This window comes from Aspergillus affinis, assembly GCF_023601865.1.
Source record: "Aspergillus affinis strain CMG 70 chromosome Unknown NODE_196_length_42499_cov_85_967022, whole genome shotgun sequence".
In the NCBI taxonomy this organism is placed as follows: domain Eukaryota; kingdom Fungi; phylum Ascomycota; class Eurotiomycetes; order Eurotiales; family Aspergillaceae; genus Aspergillus; species Aspergillus affinis.
The window spans coordinates 4844-27754 of record NW_026515977.1 but is presented as its reverse complement, the minus strand read 5'-3'; the positions used below and the strand labels follow the sequence as shown (position 1 = coordinate 27754).

Genomic DNA, 22911 nt, shown 5'->3' with positions numbered 1-22911 from the left:
TCACAATCAATGCCAAAGTACCGATATTATACCTATTCCGCCAAGAACAATTCAAATCGCCAATGCACGATCATGCATCTGAGCTGGGATTCTTTTATAAAGTACCAATAAATTCATCAACGTACTCATAATTTCTAGTATTCCTGAAAAAAGGTTCCCGAAAAATGACAACGGAGAACCGAAACGACCATCAAATCGGCATGGAAATCGCTTGGTAGAGCTTAGACACCAGAAAATCCCTAGACTTTGGATACTGGATACTATGCATCTCTCTTACCCAGTCTCCATATCTTCTTTAATCAATTCTAAACTTGTCGTATAGTTCTTCAAAAGCAAACCTCGGCATTTCACCTTCTTAGGAGCGTTTACCTCATTAAGACTTATCTGCAGTTTAGAAATCCCTCCCATGTCCAGAGCATGAGGAGGCGAGTCTATGTAATTTTCTAGAAGCCGAAAGTGACTATATGTTATGGAACGTCAAGCAATCAACTCTCTATGTGTTAAATAGACCGGCGTTCACGCCGCCCGGGCTTTTATTCCGTGCTTATTCCTCTGGCTACTGGTTTTGAATGCTTGCAGATTCCTAAAACAGAAGATAACCGAGACTGACGGTCGATCTAGGTTAATATAGTGGCTTCAAAACTCTTGTGGACTTCGGAAATTTTGGTTGGAACGCTGGCACTCATATTTCCTCAAAGGAAGTAATCGGTTCAGCCTCCGATAGATGGCGCGAGGGTCCCCGCATAAGGCTGGCTGGGATGATTTTATTATCTTCTTTTCGCTGGTAAGTCGAGAAACCTCATTGACGCGGTTACGTCTAATGCTCTTCTCAAGGCTCTCAGTATCATTGCCACGGCCTTCGTATCATACTCGGCCACACTTGGCCTTGGCCGACAAACCGCAGCAGTTATCGCTGAACATGGCGCGGAAAGGACGGCGATGATGGCCAAATGGCAGATTATGGGATTTCGTTTGGTATCCTGAGCTCGCGATATTTCTATCCCATGCAGCTAACCCTCATGCAGCATTTAACATCGGTTTGTCCAATTCAGAAGTTATCCCATACCACTAGTCCCAATTACTCCTAACATACCCAGGCGCATTCAGTTTCCCTAATATCTCCATCTCCATCCTCGTCAGTAACCTCCTCGATCCGAATGATCTTCGTACGCGGCTACTCTACGGCATGTCGATATTGCAAGTGATCTTTGCTATGGTCTCCGTCTTTATCGTCTTCCTACAATGCCGACCAACTCAGAAACTATGGAACCCCTCGATGAACGGTACATGCTGGGATCCGGCGGTATTCGAAGACTTCTCGTACTGGGTCAGTGCGTACACAACGATGACGGACATAATTTTAGCGATCGTCCCAATCCAGTCGTTCTGCAACCTGCAGATGCGGTTCTCGAAGAAACTGAGCGTGTGCATCATGATGGGGCTGACGCTACTTTCCGCCATCGTGACGATCGTCAAGGCGACGTATTTGCATCTTTTCACCGATAAGGTGGATCCGCGTAAGTCTTCCATCTAGGAATCCTTTCTGCAGTGCAACCCCATGATTGCATAACTGACATGGTGATTTTAGTTTGGAACGTCGTCCCACTAGTAATCTGGGGACTGTAGGTTACACCTTCATCACCGATCCTGAGATTTTCTGAAGCGTCTAACTCACTATTTGCAGAATCGAGCAAAACGTCGTGATCGTTGCAGCTTGCGTCCCAACCCTCCGCCCTTTCTTCCTTCGCGTCTTTGGTTCCAAAGGATTCACTACCAGCGGCACCGGTACCGGCGCTTCATGCTCCCGATATAAATTCGTATTTCAGCTCTCCTCGAACCTTACTCACACAGGGACTAAGCATTCTGTATCGGTATCGGAGCTTCCGCTTGACGGGAGACAACATAAGGGCGATGGGTATGATGCGGAGAGTAATGATAGTCAGCAAGGGATTTGGCGTACTAGGGAGGTGCGAGTCGAGAGTGATGCCGAGGAAGATGAGCGTATGATGGACAGGAATTATCGGGAAGGGGTACCGGAGAATTTGAGGAGTCCAAGATATATCCCATCGACATAGCATAAATGAGACTGAGATATATCTTGCCTATTGCTCAGCTACGCAGCGTGAAGAAACGAAAACGGAAAGAAAAGCAAAGTACTTCTTATCCTAACAGACAATCTCCATAACAGCCATCATTCCAACCCCACGCCTGTCGCATTCGCGGATCCAACATAAACATTAAAGTTGTAGAACTCGCATTGGTTCTTGATATCGATCCCTCCATTCCCTTCCAAGATAACCTTCCCTCCCCGACTCACCGAGAACGACTGAGCACCGACACCCATGGTGAAATTCTTGGTAACAATTCCCGCCCCGATTTCAACGGACACAGGCTGCTTAGAACCGCTCGTCACCGTCAAAGTGGCCGGCTTCGTAAGCAGCGTGGTCACAAAAACACTATCCGACAGCATCTCAATACCTCTAGGCGGACCAAGGGGGTCCCGCGAGCATTTCACATCCTTCGGTGTTGGCCTGTACCAGTAAACTAATTGATCTGATTTCACCTCCGGCGCCGATGCCCCAGATTTGTACGCCGCGATGTATGGCTTGGATATGATTCTCCATGCATCGTGCGGGAACCCTTTTGCCCACTGCGACGAGCCGTCGTCAGAGTGTTGGGGCGAATATGGGCCGATGTAATGCGATTCACCATAGTCTGGATGATCAGCCGGTTAGTTGAGTCTATGCATGAGGGGCGCTTTCGCGATGGATCATACCATTCCAAGAAATGATCTCAACCAACTGTGGTTTCATCTTCAGCATCTGCTCCCATCGAACGGTAATCAGATCCTCGCAGATGAAAACCCAATTCTTCGTGTTGAAGTGGGTCGAAAACCAAGGGGAGACCGCTATTCATGATATGTCAGCCCATTCAACCAGGAAGTACACCGAATCGTAAAATAAGAAAAATAAAATCTGCAAACATACGAGCCATGTACGCTTTCCCTGCTAAATTTTGAATATACTTATCATCCCAAATCGTGGTCATCGGTCCAGGGATAATACTGTTTCCACCGTCCGTCGGCCACCCATACCATGAAAACGCCCCATCAAGGGAAGTACTAATAGACTTCAACACCGCGGGGTCCTGGAGATGTGGAAGCGCGAATATCGGGTGCTGTGTTCCTCGCTTCACAGGGCCCCAATCAAAATAGTCCCCGACAAATGTACTGACCACTGCGCCGCCGTTGTATTGAAGCTGGGCAGGGTGGCTGCTGTAATTCTGCATGTAGGATGTGATCTTGGCTGTATCGCCGTTGTTCCAGTACACAAAGTCGAATGAGATAAAGACTTTAAAGTCGACCTGTGAGGCGGCTTCGTAAGCGTTGGCAAGCTGCTTGGGGGTGTACCAGTCGATGCTGGCACAATTCAAGGCGAAAGCATCAATGCCAACATCCTTGGCGAGTTTCATGTCAACTTTATAGTCGGCGACAGTGTAGTTCTCCACGATTCCGACCTGCTTAAGACATTAGTCACTGCAATTATTGATTTGAAAAGTAATTGGAATTTGTTTCAATAACAGTTTGCGTACCATGAAGTGGGCAGCAACATATTTGGGTGCAGCTTCATTTGGTTCGGGTGTATCTTCTCGCTTCTTGGTGCTCAGCTGTGACGAGGGCCCAATCAAAGCAAAGACAAGAGCGATGCACATGGCCCAGTGGAAAAAGAAGTTGTGCTTTATAGTAGACCTAGCCATGGTGGAATGTAAACTCGAGACACCGTTTGTTAAATTTAGTTGAGGATTCCCTGGACTTTCGCAGCACAGCGATGGCTTGGGTAGTATATAAAGACCTCCCGCTAATTACATGGTAGGCCCCAAGCGAGCGTTGGCATTCGGACATCTCAAATTAGTGAGAAACGCATCAGCAGGTCTTTGTGTGTACTGTCTCCCCTGAAAAAAGGCGTATTAAACTCTGTTAGTTAGGGTTGCAGTCTGCCCACATTGTCATCACGCTCTACCCTAGAGGAATGTTATAGGGCGAGCCCAGGTGGTCGATGTAACCTTGCCCATTTATGATTCAAGGAATATATGTTAACTATATAGGTTTCTGTAACCATGTCAATCTCCGAAAGTGTCCTCCATGGTCACACAGACACCCAACCGAGTGAAAATCATCAAGGTTGACGGTAGCATGCAGCTCCCCAAAGAATATGTTGTGACTGTCCTACCAGACTGGCACTTCTTCCGAAACCTGCAACTTCCTTTAGTCCGCATTATTCTAGCAAGAATGATGTTGCCAATTTTATCATCTCTTAACTCATCCGCCGCTTCTCCCTATACCCACGCTAATCAAGCCTCATAAACTTTCTTGTGGCAGATCGCACTCCTTGTTCACCACGACTATCCAGTTCTTGATAGGTTTTACGCAACTTCGCTGAAGAACGCTGTCAGACAGTCCATCGGTGCCCCGGAAGCCAAGAGCCACCAGCGCCCTCGGACCGTTACGGCACGAAAGGCTAATAAAATCACAAGGGCCAAGCCACCTGGTGGAAGTGTAACATTCAACAACATTTGGTCTTATGACAGCTGCTTAATTCTCCGATGCACTTTGTGGACCTTGTGCTGGCTTCTTTGGATTGCCTTAGCTGGCTAACTTAATCTTCCTTGACTGGGTTTTGACGCTCGATTTCAATTCTGAATTCGAGTGGCAGATAGTATATGCAAAGCTATAATATATATTTCGATCAATGATCAGCGACTGATTTAGTTGTTATTAAAGTGCATTAGATCTAGTTATCTCTTTGCGCATTATATAAGCTTACACTTTAATGCGCGTGCTTGAACCTTCTGCATCCAGACCTCTTCTGCAGCGAAACCATTGAGGAATGAAATGGGCCACTAGGCTTAATACCGAGAAATAATCCAATGTTATGTTCCTTTATCGCAGCTTATGTCGATCATATTTTCTGCGGCGAACGCTGCCGAGATGTAACATACTACGTGTTGGAAAGCCACGGCATGACCTTCATGCAATGTCTGCTTTCCATTCTCATCTGTTTCAAAAGCCAACAGGCTCGATTCTAGAATTTCCTTTCCATTACTCATAATCAATAACTGGACGGAATTAGGGTCGACTGGTGATAAAGCAACTCATAACTTGAACAGCTTTTCCCCCCAGGTGTAGGGACTCCAGCTTTCTTATTCCATCAGCCTCTTTACCAACCTCCACGTCGATCATCATATTGCTTTCCCGCTCCATCTCAACCCCCTGAGTAATTTCATAGGTGAGAGAAGTCTCCTGGAAGACATGCAGGCTCGAAAAGCTCGACAGAGCACAAGCCGCACTCCCCGTAGCAGGATCCTCAATTATTTGATTCACCATTCTCGTTCGGATCTTATGAACAGATCTCCCGCCAACTTTCTCACTGTCCAGCCGGAAAAAATAGTAGCGGTGCGTAGTCCAGCCTTCCCGCCAAGAGTCATCCAACAAGTCTACCGGCAAGTCCGGCATAGCGCCAACACGCACGGCCGCCCCCCCAGCACTTCGAGCGACGAGATCTCAATAAGCGCAAACGTCATGCCCTTGACGATGCTGAAGAGCGGGGCTCCCCGCTTTGCCTCCGCGAAGGTAGTCTCAAGCTGCGACTGCGATCTCGATACCGGGCTTGATTTCTCAAATCCGGGTAGTCGCCTTTCGTGTAACCGGACATTGTGCGGGATAGCGGCCTGGAGAGCGCCATCGGGGGACTGTTGAATGTTAATCCGGCCTGCCTTTGCATGAAGAGTGCGCACGCCACGCGGGTAAAGGAATACTGCCGTGCCGATGGTCGGATGGTCGACGAAGGGGAGCTCTGCCAAGGGTGTGAAGATGTCGAAACGTCGTTCGGTTGATGTTTCCGGGTCCTCTACATCGTGCACGAACACGGTCTCGAACAGGTTGAATTCTCAGGCGATGGCTTGTTTCTGGGCCTGTATCAAGGCCACACCAACTGGGACTGTCACCACCGCTAAGGGGTTAATCATTGAACGGCGTTTCTGATATTTTGCCTTGGTTGGAGTAGGTCACCGGAGTGATTTTTTCAAGATAATTCTGGCTCTATCGCAGCTTCGAGGCATTTATAACAACAAATTTTACCGCAAGATGAGATTTTATAACGTCGGGCCCGTGAGGTGGTTGTGAGTCATCGTAGGCCCGCTAAAAGCAATACGAGACTATGTTTCGGCAGGAGACGTTCAAACTGCCCAAAGCATAATGCGGAGTAGTATAGCTTCTCAGGCGGTTCCCGTGGATTGGACTCCATTCCAATGAAGTCATTTTCTCGGTACCTCAAGTGGGTCAAAATTGACATTTCGTCTTATCATTGCACGCCCTTCGATGACAAAGTGGGGACGAACTCCGGATTTCTTCGCTTGCAGTTTTCACTATGATTCATCCGTTTTATATTGAGCTTTGCACATATTCTGACTACTTATAAGTTGTGAAGCGGTACCTGTAGCTACGAACTGCAGTACTGTCACCATAACGACCCTCGGGAGCGATGGCATCGAGCAATCAGCTAACTCCCTTCGGGAAACCGATGCTCAAGCACTGGCTTTTTGATCCAACATTTAGGAACCTCAATCATGGTCTGACTCCCTTCGTCAAGGGGAATGACATCAAAGAACTAAATTTAGTACTTCAGGCTCTTTTGGCGCCCACCCTGCCGCCGTTCGCGATGCTCAGCGCAGCTTCATGGACAAAGCGGACGCGCAGCCAGACCCATACATTCGGCGACATCAGTCCGACTATCTTACGGAGTCCCGCGAGGCCGTCGCGCAAGTTCTAAATGCCCCGCGAGATGAATGCGTATTCGTGAAGAATGCCACCACCGGTGTCGCTACCGTTCTTTACAACCTAGCGTTCCAGCCCGGCGATGCAGTCATCTACTTCGAGCCCATATACGGCGCTGTGGAGAAAGGTCTCGTCTCTCTACAAGAGCATACGTCCCTCCAACCGCGCAAGGTGCGCTTCCAGTATCCAATCTCGGAGGTTGAGCTGGAACGTCGCTTCCGTGATGTCGTGCAACATGCTCGCGAGGTCGAAGGCTTAAACGTTCGCGCTGCGGTGTTCGACCTTATCGTCAGTAACCCCGGCGTGAGGTTTCCATTCGAGCGTTTCACTGGTGTTTGTCGAGAACTGGGGATGATGAGCATCATTGACGGCGCGCACGGGATCGGTCATATTCCATTAGACATGCAAGAGCTACAACCTGATTTTCTCGTGTCCAATTGCCACAAGTATGACCTTTCTCTTAATTTCCGTACCTATTCTCAGCGAACACTAATCTAATTCTATAGATGGCTCTATAACCCCCGCAGCTGCGCCGTTCTCTACGTCCCCAAACGCAACCAACATTTCCTTCGCACCACCCTCCCCACCTCATGGACTTTCATCCCCTCCCCCGACTCCCCCGAGACAGGCGTCTCCACTCTCTCAGACGCAAACGCACCCTCCACCCAGACCCCATTCGAACAACTCTTCGAATTCGTCGGCACAACGGACGATTCAGCCTACATGTGCGTCCCCGCAGCCCTGAAATTCCGAGCCGAGGTCTGTAGCGGCGAAGACGCAATCATGTCATACTGCTGCGAGCTTGCCAACGAAGGCGCCGAAATCGTTGCCCGAGCGCTGGGCACATCCGTGCTCCAGGAACCCGATCTAAAAGTGGGTGAGGAAAGCCGGATGCGCAAGTGTGCGATGACGACGGTGCGGCTGCCTATCGCAATCGCTACCCCGGATGAGAATAGCAATGCTGGTGCCGACGCCGATCTCGCGCCGTGGGTTACTCTCTCCGAAGAAGCGGCGCTGAGGGCTCTAGCACGCATACATCGTGGACTGATGGACGAGTATCGCACGTTTGTGCCAGTCTTTCCTCATGGTCCGTGGTTGTGGGTCAGGTTGAGTGGGCAGGTTTATTTGGAGAGAGGTGATTTTGAGTGGTTGGCAGGTGCGTTGGGGGAGCTGTGTCGTCGTGTGGTAGATGAGTTCCAAAGCTATTGATATTGAAACAAAATGATATTTGTTTGGGTGTTATACTGATTATGCCTCAATTCTGAGGCCATAGGGGAAATTTTGTTCAACGCCGAAAAAAAAAGAAAAGAAAAGAAAAGAAAACAGACAGCAGGAAGACAATAAAATCAACGCTGAACCAAATTAAAAACAGAAGAAAAGGGATAACAAGAGGGCAAATAAAACATAATCTACATTTGCAGTGAGGCCCGCCTCTTGATAACCTGGTCCTGCAAAATAGGAAGCATACCATTGTTCATGCAGCCAAACAGGGAGGAAATTCTCTTCTCAATGAACGCCAGAAAATGCAAGTAGAATTATTCAAAGTTAGATGTATAATAAAGCCATGACAAAAACCCTGGGCTGTGCTGTTTATCTTTCCAGCTACCAGGCAAAGGATAAGTCAGAAAAAGTTTGCCATAGGTTGCCCAGAACTTCTGGCACCGAATCCGAAATGCGGTACGTTTGAACCGGCAACTCGTTTATAGACTATTTCAAAGCCCTTGGCAACCTCGATTGTAGTAGGTCCTGTTCTGACATGACACCCCTTGAAGTTTTTGGAAGGTTGGCCACGCATAATGTCAGCTATAAGCTGCAAAGCTCGGGGATTATCCACCCAGAGATGTGCAAATTTGCGCACGACCTCGTGTATAATATTGCCCGTTTTGCTCTCTCTGGAGGGCAGTGGGCCGTCGAATATCAGATGAGGCCACACGTTGGAATCAAGTCCATTCACTTGGTCAAACAGTGTCTTGATCTGCTTCTTGAGCACCTCACGTGCTTTTGTCGTGCGATCCATCTCAATCAGATGTTGACTCCTTTTAACGTACCAATTGGTCGCGGCGAGGGACTTGATTTGTATCAGAATCTCTCTAGGGACCAAGTACCCAACCGTGTATGTGATAGCCTCCAGCGTCTTCAGGTCCAGAAACATTTTCACCTTGATAAATATCACTCCGACGCACCATAAAATTGACGATTCCGTGTCATCGAAATTCCTGACATCGTTACAGAAGAAGTCTTGGTCGTAAAATGGATCTTTACCCTTTGGGTCACGATATGCCAGACCAGATTTGATCACTTTGGAGATGCTTCTCGTCGGCTTCCATCGAGAACTCTGCCGTATGAAATCGTAAGACACCTCGTCTTTACCCGCCTCGAGGAGGTATGACGGTATCATCTGTGAGTAGATCCTCGGGTACAGCATAAACAAGCGCAGCATTTCTTTGAAAGAAAAGAGGCTCCTGCGCAGTGAGAGAGCAGACAGCTCGGTGCTGGGAAGATGCTTCTTGCAGAAATACGCAAACACATACTCCATTGTTTTTCCATCGTATCCGGGCATAAGCCGGTCACGTTCAAGGTCGCACATTTCTTCCAGGATCACCACTCTCAGTTGCCCTTGAAACGTCTTGTGGAACCACTGCATGGTACGACAGATATTTTTGCACTCGGGCTCGTGGTGTCCTTTGTCTTTCTCCATTGCCTCCGCATCGCAATAGATGGCAACGTGGCATTTGGGGCATTTGAAATAAGAGTTTCTGGGCCGAGCATCGCAGCAGGCGCAACGCCCTGAGCAATACAGTAGGGGGATCATTCTGACAATAGGTAGGCTGTATGACAAGAAAATAACTCGGAGGCTTTGCACAAAGGATTGAAGCAGAGGGATAGTCATTTCATTAATAGCTGTCAATGGAATAACGACGGCGGTAACGGAAGTTTCCTTTCAAACCCCATGGTAGGTATCAAGAGGCTCTATTTTGTCTAAATAGAGAACAATGACTCGAATATTTCTTAGATCCTTCTGATGTATTCCCGTTTTTATACAGGAGTTCTCCGATATCGCTTTCATGCATCAGCTGACATCCAATACATATTGTCCTTCTTGACTAGGACTGAAAGATGCCTAAAGGTATGTGGAGCCTGCATAAGACTATGCTCATTGCTAGTATCTTCCAATTGGCACTTGATCGTTGGAAGGCGGTCCATTGCAGCTGTCAATTGTCTCATGAGATGATCACAGGTTCATGTTAGCTTTGCAAACCGCTTTGGTAACTGCCACCGGGTACTCTAGCTATAACGATGCAGAAGAGGGCTATTATGGTGAATGAAATGGAGAAATCCAGCTATCTTGAATGACTCCGAGCCACCGGGGAGGCGCAGTCATAGGGCCTCCCCAAGCAGTCTAGTCAGTTTCATACTTAGATCAGGGGCCTGACTTTCGAAAGCCCTAGAAGAGGACTAGGCTCGGGTTCAAATCGCGACCTCGGCTTAGTCTGGCCTTCCGATTATTGATTACGATATATAAAAGATCTTATCTTCCAGGCATCCGGGTCTATGATGAGAGTATCTTACGTATCATATTCTGAGGCGACAATGCCTTCCGGGATCACGTACTTCATTGACGTATATAGTTTGGGTTCGACACATCCCAGTATGTATGGTGACGTCATAGGGCTGCGGACCTTCAGAGTACTTCAACTTATGTCATTGCGAAGTAAACATGAGATAGCTCTGAATGTGGACTGCTAACAAACTGCGATCTCTAAGACAAAAACCATCTTTAAAATCCAAATATTCTCAGATCCTGGTCCCCTATTATCCTGTCAATCTTTTAAAGTATCGCACAACTCCAAAGTCTCCAATACTGGGTCTTGGGTGCTCTCAGCCGACCACTAGGTGAACACTTCTCACATCGCATAAAGTGCCGAACACATTCAGTGCCGCCACAACCATGACACTTGAATTTATATTCGGGCAAACTGATGTAACTGCTGGGACTCAGAACTAAATCCGCCGCGAACTCAGGTGTCTCTCTAAGAACTTTCTGAAAAGACGGTTTTCTCCGCAGGGCCGGAAGATATTCAATGGAAACGGCAACAGCACTATCTCGAAGACCTCTATCTCCAGGAGGTGTGGTGGAGTAAACATCTGCAATAGCAATAGTGAACTCATCCTCATCCCACGATTCCATGATACTTGTCGCAAATTTGATCATGGCCTTTTCTTTGAGTCTCGGGATGACGTATTTGTCTCCGGCCTGATAAGCTTTGACATGCAATATTATTGTGAATTCATTCTCTTTGATGAGGTATGGGCTGTCATACTGGTATCCGTACATGAAATGTAGCATGGCTTGTGTAGCGCTAGGATCATCTTCCTCAAGTCGTATGACACCTTGTACTTCCTAGCTCATTAAATCTGTCAGACACGGAGCCCACACCTCGTCATCATGCCTCAGTAAACTTACTTTCCAATCATGCCCAAACATCCGGGCAAAGTAACCAGACTGCATTGAGATGATCACTTTGTGCACTTTGAATTCTTCATTTTCGCAAATGATCGTCAAGTCCTAAAAGGCCGATGAGCGGAAAACCCTAACTGTCAGGTTAGAGATGATGCGATTGAGTTGCCCTTCTACGTACTCCTGGATGCTGGTAGTGAGGCTTTTCATCTCCGAAGGATCCTGTTTGAGCTTATCTGTTCGCTTCGCCATATTCAGTTAGACATTATCAGGTGGTTTTATCGGGATGTTTTCGAAATGGGCCAGCGAATTTGTTGCGGCAAAGCGAGCACGATGAAAAAGAACCCTCAATATTTCGACTCGTTCTCATCGCAATCCGTGAATAGATAATATCCCGAGTGCTCGTTCAGGACGGGAAGGATTGTCACTATTCGCTCACGGTGTCGAAATTCAAGGAGATATACTTTCGACCATATATTAACTTTATGCCGGGACTTTCTATTTACTACATAGTGGAACATACCGGCTCCCCTATATCTTCTCTGGTTATTCTGGAATTTCCCCCTGTGTTTCATGAATCCTCTTCGGGCTCGAGTGGCAGTACTACGTTATCCGACTTGCTCCAGATTACCCTATCATAAATTTTCACAGCTCTGTATACTCCTAAGTACCACAGCAGGCTACCTTAGTAGCCACTGCGACTTACTGATTATTCCCCGTCAAACGTCTATCTACTCCGACTTTTCTAAGTTCCTAACTAAAGGCTACCAGGCGCTGGAGCCCAGGTTGCATGATTACAATACCTCTCAGTATCTATCTGAGCGACCTAAAAGAACTCACATTATCTGCCAATGCTGTAATGTCTAGCTTCGGTCAGTCCAAGCGACATTTTCTGGCAGAAAATTGCACAGAGCTAAGTGGTTACGCAGACGGCGGAGAGCTCAGCCGGAAGAAGTGGTGACTCTGCGACACAGGGTAAGTTCTTGGTGCTTCTGTGTCTGATCGTGTTTGTGATAGTAGGTTAGGTATTGCCATTTTGTGCCATCTCATTTCACGAGTTCCAACAGAAGCTGAAGGATGACAGTGATCGTCCGCATCACCTCCACCGTCCGGGCCGGTTCGAGCCAGACCGACAGCGCGACACACACCGACGACAAATCAAAGCAGGTTGGCCTGGGGGTTGGACTTGGAATCGGCATTCCCCTTGTTCTGGTGATCTGTACTATACCGATGTGGAAGTATTCGCGGAGGAGATCACGACGGACAGGACTCGGTGCACACATGGATGGTTCCTCCGAAGACCAAGGCTCTAATATTCATATACCACCTCCTAAGGCGGTCATGGGAATACAGAGAAATTCCCTCGATGCTTCAATCGCAGGCCAGTCCCCGAAGACCATGCAACCGGAACTAGATGGGGTCAGCCTTCGGTACCCAGAAATTGATGGACGACAACAGTTCGAGCTGATGGGGGACTGTGAGCCTTGTGAGGTGGAAGGTCGGGGGGCGCGACGCATTGTTTTGATTGACGAACTCTCTGTTTGCCCTGAAGGAGGACTAGTTTAGTCGATAATGAATGCTCTTATGAATACTGAGGATAAAAGTGATGACCGCCTTTTTGGTAGTTGAATTTGATCTGCACTTCAGATAGTCCTATTCACACCCACACTCTCTCTCTTTTGTTTTCGTCTCCAGTCACTAGAATTAACATAAGATCAGTGCTTGAGGAGTAAGTACGTTATGCACATCACTATGCCGTTGGCCACGTGATATTTTTCTTCTCCGCAGGACTCCTGGGTTCTTTCTTTCTTTTGCCCGCACAAATACAGTACTCATGGCCAGTTCTCCATTGACTTCACTTCGTTAGATCAGGCTAGACCCGCACAGAACCGCGTGCCTCAGTAGGCAGCAATCATAAAACCTTCCTTGGTTGATCAGGAGGCTCTTACACTGCCTCGCACGCAATGCCTGCTGGGAGCCAGATCCATCGTCTCTGACGCCCAAGTGTCTCCGAGCTTGACGGAGCGGCTGCAATCTGACTTGGGTTGATTGGGCGTTCAAGTGTTCAGCGGACCCCGCGACCGACCGGGGATTAGAGGCTGGGCTATGGGGATTAGAAGATTAGAAGGCGAGTGATCAGGCACGTTTCTCCACCCTCCATTAGCTCCAAAGGCACCTCTTGTCACTTGTGGCTTTTCAGGACTTGCTGACATGACCCACTCAGGAAATGTCACTATTTTTAGCCGATTGCTCTCTCCGCATTTCAGCTAGACAGGTACTTGCGAAGGGCTGCAACCTGTAAGAAACAACAGTGAGGTTGCCAGTCAGAGCTACTTCGCGTGCACCTTGAAGCTACGTGTTCGATCTAACCTGATGCAGGGACCTCAGCTCTTGACTTGGAGTCTGTAATTGTCTGTCTTCTTTCAAATGACACTCAAAGACTAGGAAATCAAGCATCCGGGGTGTGGTTTCACCCTCAATCAGCCAGCTTTCTCTGTCACATTTTTGAGGAGCCTAAAGGTGGCAGCCCAATCCGACTTGGTCAGATACCAAATCCTACGGATGTACTAACAAGACGTGATAATCATTGATCTATAAAACCGTCGTTCGCCATTAATTCTGATTCTTTCTTTTCTTCTTACCTCTTTCCTGAATGTAGAATTTCTTTCCATCCTAGAAAAGCTGTCTTTCTATACACTTTCTTCTGCCATATCTCTGTGATACGTATTCGGAGGGGGAATCTGCCATTTCGTTCACCACATCTCGCAGACCCTGATCGACTTCATAGGTATTTGTTTTTTGCTATTTATCGCCTCTCCTGCCATTGCCTTGTCTCTTCTTCTGTCTTTCTCTTTGATCCATTTTCTCTACGAACTTTCTCGGTCCTTGCTTCCTGCACTGTTCTACATTCTCTTGCGTCTTTTGCTTTTTGCTTCCCGATTGTATCGTTTATGTTTACCCTCTTCTATCCGTCGCTTTTTCTAATTCTTTGCATTTTTTTTCTTTCCTCTGACTTCATAAAACCTTGGAGCTTCTTTTCTCGTGTCCTTTATTAAGTATTCAAATGGTAATTGGTAAGATTCACTGAAAATCAATCGACTTCTTCGTTATATCCTAGGACAAATTGATATCTACCACGGAAGACAAACCCTGTTGGCCATCTCTTTGGAATTTTAATGCCCTTGACTCAAGTTGTTTAATGTTGTTACTTGAGAGTCACCGATGATTGGAGCCTTGCGGATTATCAACCCAATGGACCTCCCTGGATTTTAGCCGCTTAACCAGAATTCTGAGCCTTGGATATCAACATTTACCTGTTGAACTGTTGGACTCCTCGGGACTTTCTATATTCACAGCCCACAAAAGGGTATACAGCCCATTGGATTAAACCCCTGTTGCATGCCACTGCCAGGGTTGGATAATCATAAATGGTCAATTTTATATATAGGCAGCTCATTGCTTGCTCATGCTATCAAAACAAGACAACCAACTAACTCTTCAGAAATACGGGTAGACACTTGTGTCCCTGCAGCCCCGTGGCTATATTTCATTTTTCCCTTGGATGTAGCTCTTTCTCCTGTTGCTGCTCTGTCCTGTCCTCTCGCTTTCTTGTTTGCTTTTTGTTCCCCTCTCTCTTTCTTGTAACTTCCTTGCTTGGTTCTCTGTGTATTTTCTTCTGGTCTTATACTTCCTATTTGCCATTTCATCGCTATCCCCTTTTCTACCACAAAAGGACCTATTCACGACAAATACCGCCTTTTACACAGCTAACATGCCCGGCTGACTGGTCGCCATAGTGCCAATCCGCGCGATATTCAAACTGAAAGCTCTTTTTTGGCGTCTCGGTCAACCCTCCCTGCTGGAAGTCCTTCTCAAAATGTCAAACACAACCCATCCAACCTTTGTTCCATTGACTAGAAATCCCTAGGGGCCAGAAGCCATTAGCACCCTCAGCTTTGGATTGGTTGCAACCCTCCTCTCTATCGTCTCTCTAGTAATAGCCTGCATCAAATATGCTAGTGTCCTTAGCAAAGTCAGTTTACGGTCTTCCTTTCGCAAGATTTACGCTTTTGACGAGGGCTAATCGGTAGTCAACAACTCATCTAATTCTCTTGTGGATGAAGAAATTGGACTTCCGGATGCTGGAAACACGAACCCTGGGAATCAAAGCCAGGTCGACATCACGGATCTGCGTCCTGAGACTCGTCAACCCTTTGTCCCATGATATTTTGTTCTTATCGTCCTATTTTCAAGTACTATGTCAATCCCGTGTCTAATCATGTGGTTCATTGGCGGTTCGATCATTGGGTTACGTGTACTTGTGACAACAGAAATGCTTACCCCGGCTCGTCGGTTCTCTCTCTCTCTCTCTCTCTCGGTCTCCCTGTTTTCCTCTTCTGCTTCATCGGGAAAGATTTATCAGTTCTAGTCCTGGAAAATTCGGCCAAGGTGTTAATCGAGTCTTGCATACCATAGATCTACCGAGGCTTTCTTAAATCCATGTTTTCATCTCTCAACAGCTCAGTCGATTCAAGTCGAGTCATTAAAGACTCGATCACACAGTGCAACCACGATAAATACAATGATAGGAGAAAAGAAAGACTAACAATCAAAGAATAGAGGCACAAAAGATACCTGAAACTTAACTGCAGCCCAATACGCCCTGACATCACCAAATCATCCTAGAACTCTCCCCAGAAAGTCTACCTACCTAGACACTATCATAACTACCTTATGCAACATCCTAATGCACAAGGCCCAGAACCTACATTACAAATGTCAAGCCAAGGCGCCAAGCCAAGACTCTCGATGACATCTCGGAACCCGCGGCACAACAAACTCAATTGGTCTTTCTCTATCGGGAATGACTGCCTCCCATCATACCGGGGAGTGGGTTGCGAAATGCCGAGGTGACACACTGACTGCCCGGCATATTGACTCTTGAAAATCACGGAAGTAAAAGGGTAGACTGACAGAGTTCATTCCGTGGAGTTGTGGATATGCCGAGATGAAACATTGAATGCTACCTGGAGGCGGTGGTATTGGACTCTGGCTCCTGAAGTTTACGGAAGTAGTACGGGTGAGCCGACAGAATTCCATGTGATCGGGTGTGGTTTTGCCGGAACATGTTCAGTCTGTCAGTTCTTCTTTCCTTTTTCTAGAAAGAGTCAATCCACTGTCATTAACTTCAAGACATCATAGATCTTAATGGTAAAGTCCGCGCGCCCCGAGGTGATCATCCAAGTTTTAACTATAGATCCAGCTAACAGGTATGACATGTGTTCTGGAAGTGTATCGGGGACCTGTTCAACTCGTATGTCAGTCATCAATTGAAACGACAAATAAAGTTAGGGGGCAGAGAGAGGCCCTGAAGTCTCAGGGCAATCAGGAACTTCCTGGAAACTTAATCTAGGTTATAGCAAATAGGCAAAGTCTCGCAGATAACCTAGCCTAGATTCAACCCAAATGAGAAGAATTACTTGTTCCTTTCGCTTTTCTTTTCTGGGGCGGATCATGGCAGATAAAGTATCGAAGTAGGAAGGAAGTTATTTGCTATGTTATGCATGCTAAAATAAACTTACACTGGTTCTGCCACAGATGACTTAACCTAGTTTTAACCCAAATGGTAGAATTACTTGTCCCTTTTGCTTCTTTCTGCGGCGAGTCATAGCAGGTAAATTATCGAAGTAGGAAGTAGATTCAGATCGAATTCTATCCTCTTCGCCATGTCATTCATGCTAAGATAAATTTGACTCTATGCTTCAACGCAAACTATTACATGCTGATAGAAAGTCGTTCCTTTCCGTACAATTGTTTATATTGACAGAACCTTAGGTCTATCCATCATGCCACGCCCCTTAAGCTCAACCTAATCTATGTCCCAACCTCGGCAATTACTTTTTTTTTTTTTCTCGGCGAGATAAGACCAGACAGGACAGATACTTGTCGATGTGGGACGGAAGCCCGATTCTACAATACTCTACTAATATGACACGATCAAAACCCAGACCGAATATCAAATTAGAAAAATGACCGGTTATACCTGAACCAAATGATACGAAGGATGAAGAAAACCGTTGGTCCAGGTGCAGTAGAAGTGAATTCCATGTACAGAAGAAGCTATCAGCGTGTTCGCTTCCCAGGGCACAATCGGCCATGCAGCGGCGGCTTTACTTATCCTCATCGTTTCAGGACCCGTTTCCAGAGGAACAAATCCCACAAATACTCAGGTCTTTTAAAGAGGTATGTACATAGGTACAATCTCAGCATTACCTCACCCAATGCTCCTCCCCCTTCCTCTCTTCATGTAGGTAATGTACAGTATATTGCCTCCCTTGGAACTGATACTCTTGCTCTACATGGCATAATTCACCGCCTCATGATCTCTATCCAGGCACTCTATCCTATGACTGATCTGGTTTAATTCAGGTAAGAGCAGAAACAAAACCTCGGCACAGAGTCCCCGGGCGCCGACGATCTTGGTTCCCAAAGCTACCAACATCCGGCTCGGTGATGGCGGATGGGTACATCTAACTGATACCGTGAAGCTTATCTGAGCCGTTGTTGCGTCAGGGATCATCTTGATCGGGTAGTTCCTGACTCACGTAGCTTAGTATTGCGTTCGAATAAGGTAGGAAGTCATATGGTTAGGAAGCAAGAAAGGAAGGGGAGTAAGTACGCAGGAGGGAAGAGAGATGTACAGATACATATGGTTCCAGGCTCGACAGCCCGCAAGCCCGCTCCGGGATGGTTAGACTTGTGATTTAGATTAAATTGAAAGAAGTATATCTGTTTTTTGGTTTCTCCAGATAAAACAAAAAGTAATCAATATAAGCTCACTTACGATTAGCAAAAATTTGCAAAACGCGAAACCGTCGACAACAATGAGAAAAAGAAATGCAGGCACAGCCTCATCTGTCGACTCTAGAAACCTTAGAATATGGTTGAATTGTTATTAATAACCAATGAAACAACGCGCACGCCTACTAAGCATATACTCTCGAGTGCGTAGTCGTATCTTGCAGCCATTGACTCGTTATTTTCTCTTTTTTCTCTTTTACATCCGTGGGTGAACGTCTTAGATAAAGCTGCCTCAAGACAGTATTAAATGGAACACTCTAGCAAAGGGGTGATGGTATCTGATAGTATTTCTACTCCGTAAGATGCATCTATGGCTAATCCGTTAGGTGACAAACCTGAAAGACGAAAAATGCCAATCCAGACATAGAACAATAGATGTGAGATGCCGGACTTGATTCCGTTCAATCAACCCACACCGCAAGTTCTCTACGTTTTCCTCTTTGGGTATTTCCTTCTCTTTCCCCCCTTGGTATAAGCTTATCCCCTCTCGATCGCTATGTCGCATAACCTGTTCTCGTTAATACAAAGCACTAGATATCGAGTAACCCAGGTAGATATAAGTTGGGAATAGACGATGCATTTCCACGCCAATGAACTCCTTTCCGGTATTTGGCAACAGTCAGCTTGCCTGAAAGCGTCCAGTCTCGCGCCACCGCCCGAGAGAGATTCTGTGAAGTGCAAGCATAGTTGTCCCGGGTAGCCTCGGCTGTCTCACTAGGATCATGTCCGATAGACTTGAGTATGAGCCCTCGACAACACGTTCACGTGGCATTAGCAATGCCGATTCCTGGACCAGGGTCAGATGACTCCAGCCCAGCCAGGCTATTAACAAGATAACGATAGACAGTGACATGCTTTGCGAAACCATGGCATTGGATAGCAAATCTCCCGCAGGGTGTTCATGATCGTCTGGACAGCCGGTCATTCATTATTTGGGACGCCATTCCCTGGGTCACAAGTGTGGTTTCATGCATACCGCTAGACCGGACCGGATTGGAATTCGGCAGAGGTACAGCATAAGGGAATGACAGGACCTGGTGACATTTCTCAGCCAAGGTGCAAACATGGGCGAGGCAAAGGAAAAAAAGCAAAGAAACGAGAAAATCCAAATCCATCGTCATCAACGAGCGGAGTTGAATATCGGGTTTTTGTCAAACAGACGTCGTAGCCGTCATCGGCACTGACAACTGAAGAACTGGCAGCTAGGCAGACAGATTCAACCCAGCGACCCAAACCAAGGTTTTCTGCTTCTCACGAAAAGTAATAGGAGACAGGTAAATGCCGAATCCCTTGGCCCCGACAGATCACGACATCCGTCAAAATGGCGGATGTGAGGAGCCCCAAAAACCGGTCAGGATGACCCGACCAGCTGATCGCCAACATTCGGAGTGAACCGTCTAACTGTTCAGACTGCACACTACCCAGTATACCCCATAAAGTTAACCTAGGGAGAGACAGAAAGGGGGGGGAGTAAATCTCAATCAAACACAGAAAGGAAAAAGAAAAAAAAAAAACAATTTCAGAAAAGTGACAGCAGTCGAAACTCAAAGCAAGGATCGTGAACAATCGCTCGATCAGCCACATGGGAACCCGGCAGAATGGTCAGAGTCTTCAGTCAGGACTCGATCCGGGTTTAAAAATCGATAGTGTGAAGTTTCCCTCATGGCCACAGGCGATAGTCGATAGGGATATGCAGCACGAACCAACGGTCGAGAGGCCCCGATTAGGCAAGTGGTAGATCCAAACTCCAAAGTCAGGCCGACCGACGCGACCGACAGACCGACATGCAGGGAAATCCGACGTCGATCATCCGCACAGGGGGCACGGCACACCTAAGAAAAGAAACACCAAAAAGGAGCCTGAGTCAAGGAACCATAGTTCGTGACATCCAGCCCGAAGGGGGGGCCTAGTGACTAGTTAGTATATTTCTAGAAGGCATTGCGAAGTGGGGGCGTCATTGGACAGCCCTTCAGGGCTAAGGTTGGCACTATGCAGGCGCTATTGAAGCCACAATACGGAGTCATTGGGAAAACTTCGGGGGTTTTCGATGCAGATGTACTCGTGGGGGTATTGGATGGGACGGTAAGACATTTTGGAACTCAAATGACGTCAGTTTTGAGTTCCAGATTTGGAACGCGTTGGAGACGGGCGTGAGGCCGGAACCATGGGCGATGGCCGCCTAAACTCCTAGACACACGAGATGACCCGGAGTGGAAAGGTGCGCGTGTCGCTCGTGTTAACCTCGTGTTGACAGAAGTGGCCCTGGAGCAAAAAATAACCCTCGAATAGACTTTGGGAGAAGGGGGAAGCAAGTCACGACAGATTGTCAACCCTAACTTAGTTGACTTTGAGCGGTGACAAATTCCCTGACTCGGGCCCCCATCAGTGACAGAAGCGGAACTGGACAAAGCCTTTGGACATGGACAATTTTTGGATCCATGCTTCTGCTTCCGTTTCACCAGAGCGTCACCCGTCGGTGTTTGCCTGTCGCCGCCGGTCCGCCCTTACTCCAGGGATCTGGGACTCTGGGAGCCAGCCAGGGCGCACTAATCGCCGCAGGGGGCTTTCCCGACACGCCCCTCCCCGGTGGCGTTTGGGACTTTGGGTGCCTTATGCAGTGTTTAGTGATTGCCCGTCTGGTTCTTTCCTTGTCCTGCGAATATGCACGCAGCTGGCCAGCAGGTAATAATATCACTGCAATGCACCCAGCTTCTTACTTGCCTCTTCAAGAAGGAGCCGAGCCTGTTGCATCGAAACAGCCTCAAATAGCATGAAACTCTCTGTGGTTAGTTTGGTGGGCTAGGACGGAGTACGTCGGTGGCCACCTTGATTCAGTTCAGTCAACCGTCCTCCTTTCTCACCTGTGTGTCAAAATTCCCACTCCCCCTACGCTGGAGTTTGGGGTGGTTAGCGGCCAACGCGATTGACAAATAATGAGAGCCGCGCCGCCAAACCACGAGGGAGCTAGGACGGGGATGCTCGGCTTGGTTTTGGGCCCTGGGTCGAACCAGAGAAACTCTGTTGTCTTCGAGCTGCTTCTCTTTGGCCGTACCAAACTCTGACACCCTCCGGGCGCGGCCCTGCCTACCATCTCGAGAAGAGATCAGTCCGGAGGTTATACCCTTTGCTGAATTGGGTGGTTTGATAATTCAGAATTGATGCCATTCCTTCCGACAGGAGGGATCCTCCCGATGGATTTGCTGGATCGACGGAGACAGACCGAACCAGGCTGGGTTTGTCCCTTTTCCTTTTTTCTATTTTCTTTTTTCGGTCCTCATCTTTGGCATTCCCCCTGTTCACACTGACTAACGGACAGGAATGGCTCGGTAAATCCGACCGAGTTGCCCTGAAATGAAGTCAGTATCAAACTATCCTGTCAGAATGAAACACAGAGTGGGCATTCGGGGATGAATCGGCGAGGAAATCGCAATTAATTTATTCAAGCCTTCCAGAACGCTGCCACCTCAGGCACCCGCCCGTCATGACGTGCGCTACCGACAATGAAAATTCTGTTAGATTAATTTATCATTTAGAAGGAACGATTAATTACCCCTGTCACCATTTCACCCGCCAGTCATAGTTCACGATCTCCAGGGGGGCCTCCATTGGACGTCACGCTCGGTCCTAAGGAGCAGCAGAACCAATGAGTCGGGACCAAATCCGATGGAGTTTCCGATCGTCTCCAGCGAGTGGAGATGCGTAACAGGTCGGGCCTTCGTGACTGGTGCATCGACTCGAGTCAATCGCGCTAATCCCGTCCGAAAAGGATTTCGGTTCATCTCCATAGTCGACTCCATTTTTCAGCTGTCCACCAGGATTGACTGAGTCGGTGGCCTGATTCCAGCCTTTCCTGCGTCTCTGGAGGGTACCCGTCGAAACGTTCCTGAATCCTGAGAAAGCGACGACACCCGGAGATAAGACTCGCGTCTCGCGTACACTGGACAGGTGCCACCGCGACCCCCTTGGGTGGAGGGCAGTGGGAAACTGCTCCGTAAAGCGTCAGACAGTGTCTCGGTGATCCATGATCCATGATTCATCCACCTTCCCCGTTCGCGCAATGATCGGCCTTGTTTCTGCTGTAACCGCGGGCGCCCATGGGTCCAGATGTCGTTCCTGTCACCTCTCCTCATGGCATCCATTCTCGTGGTTGATTCTTAATTCTTGATGGTTTTAAACTCCAGCGACCCATCGATTAGCTCTGCCGAACCTTGGAACGGGTAATCCTCGTGGTGGAATAGTCTCGCCCTCGTCGTGGTAAAAAAAAAAAGGTAAAGTCAATTCCCAAGCACCAGATTTGGCACGAAAATCCAACTCCGACGGGATTATTAATTTAATATGGGATTCTGACCGTTAATGAATTTTTATGACGATTGACGTGAGAGATTCTCATTCGGTCATGATGGAAATACATCACCCGAATTGTGACCAACCTCCGCTATTCATTTTCGATCGCATGGATCGATTATCCATTATTATCCATTATCACCGTTCCGTAGAAGCGCGACGGATGATGACGAGGTGACTAGCAGAAGAGAAGGGGGGAGTGATTGGCGGCATGTCAATTTGGCCCATTACCCACTGGCTAAGGTACTTATCACTTAGTCTCTTAGCCTAGCCGACAACCTGAGATGTCATATGCACGGCCAATGGATCTTGCATACCAGATGGTCGCGGTTACACCAATCATCGCCGGCCACTCTTCATCTGCATCCCTCCCTTTTGGTTGTTTCCGCCCTGGAGGGGGGACGAGCGTCTATCC

The 22911-nt window shown here is 47.7% G+C and overlaps 6 protein-coding genes across 6 annotated transcripts; 3 read left to right on the top strand and 3 right to left on the bottom strand.

Annotated features, from left to right (window-relative positions):
• Positions 1-724: 724 nt before the first annotated feature.
• On the top strand, positions 725-2075 carry KD926_003741 (uncharacterized protein; the record flags this gene model as incomplete). Its single annotated transcript, XM_053094982.1, has 6 exons — positions 725-784; positions 835-970; positions 1026-1037; positions 1098-1517; positions 1589-1622; positions 1685-2075. 6 exons carry the CDS (start codon positions 725-727, stop codon positions 2073-2075), a joined length of 1053 nt encoding a protein of 350 aa, XP_052950304.1.
• A 116-nt stretch (positions 2076-2191) lies between these two features.
• Positions 2192-3756, bottom strand: KD926_003740 (glycoside hydrolase family 71 protein; the record flags this gene model as incomplete). The annotated part of the gene is made up of 4 exons (XM_053094981.1): positions 2192-2715; positions 2777-2908; positions 2988-3516; positions 3592-3756. The coding sequence occupies 4 exons, from the start codon at positions 3754-3756 to the stop codon at positions 2192-2194; spliced, it is 1350 nt and encodes a 449-aa protein (XP_052950303.1).
• Positions 3757-5125: 1369 nt separating this feature from the next.
• KD926_003739 (Diaminopimelate epimerase-like protein) lies at positions 5126-6024 on the bottom strand (the record flags this gene model as incomplete). The annotated part of the gene is made up of 3 exons (XM_053094980.1): positions 5126-5426; positions 5528-5928; positions 5992-6024. The coding sequence occupies 3 exons, from the start codon at positions 6022-6024 to the stop codon at positions 5126-5128; spliced, it is 735 nt and encodes a 244-aa protein (XP_052950302.1).
• A 118-nt stretch (positions 6025-6142) lies between these two features.
• Positions 6143-8041, top strand: KD926_003738 (PLP-dependent transferase; the record flags this gene model as incomplete). The annotated part of the gene is made up of 3 exons (XM_053094979.1): positions 6143-6177; positions 6676-7278; positions 7339-8041. 3 exons carry the CDS (start codon positions 6143-6145, stop codon positions 8039-8041), a joined length of 1341 nt encoding a protein of 446 aa, XP_052950301.1.
• Positions 8042-8453: 412 nt separating this feature from the next.
• Positions 8454-11342, bottom strand: KD926_003737 (BTB/POZ domain protein; the record flags this gene model as incomplete). Its single annotated transcript, XM_053094978.1, has 3 exons — positions 8454-9619; positions 10742-11234; positions 11298-11342. The coding sequence occupies 3 exons, from the start codon at positions 11340-11342 to the stop codon at positions 8454-8456; spliced, it is 1704 nt and encodes a 567-aa protein (XP_052950300.1).
• A 1026-nt stretch (positions 11343-12368) lies between these two features.
• On the top strand, positions 12369-12857 carry KD926_003736 (uncharacterized protein; the record flags this gene model as incomplete). The annotated part of the gene is made up of 1 exon (XM_053094977.1): positions 12369-12857. One exon carries the CDS (start codon positions 12369-12371, stop codon positions 12855-12857), a length of 489 nt encoding a protein of 162 aa, XP_052950299.1.
• Positions 12858-22911: the final 10054 nt, after the last annotated feature.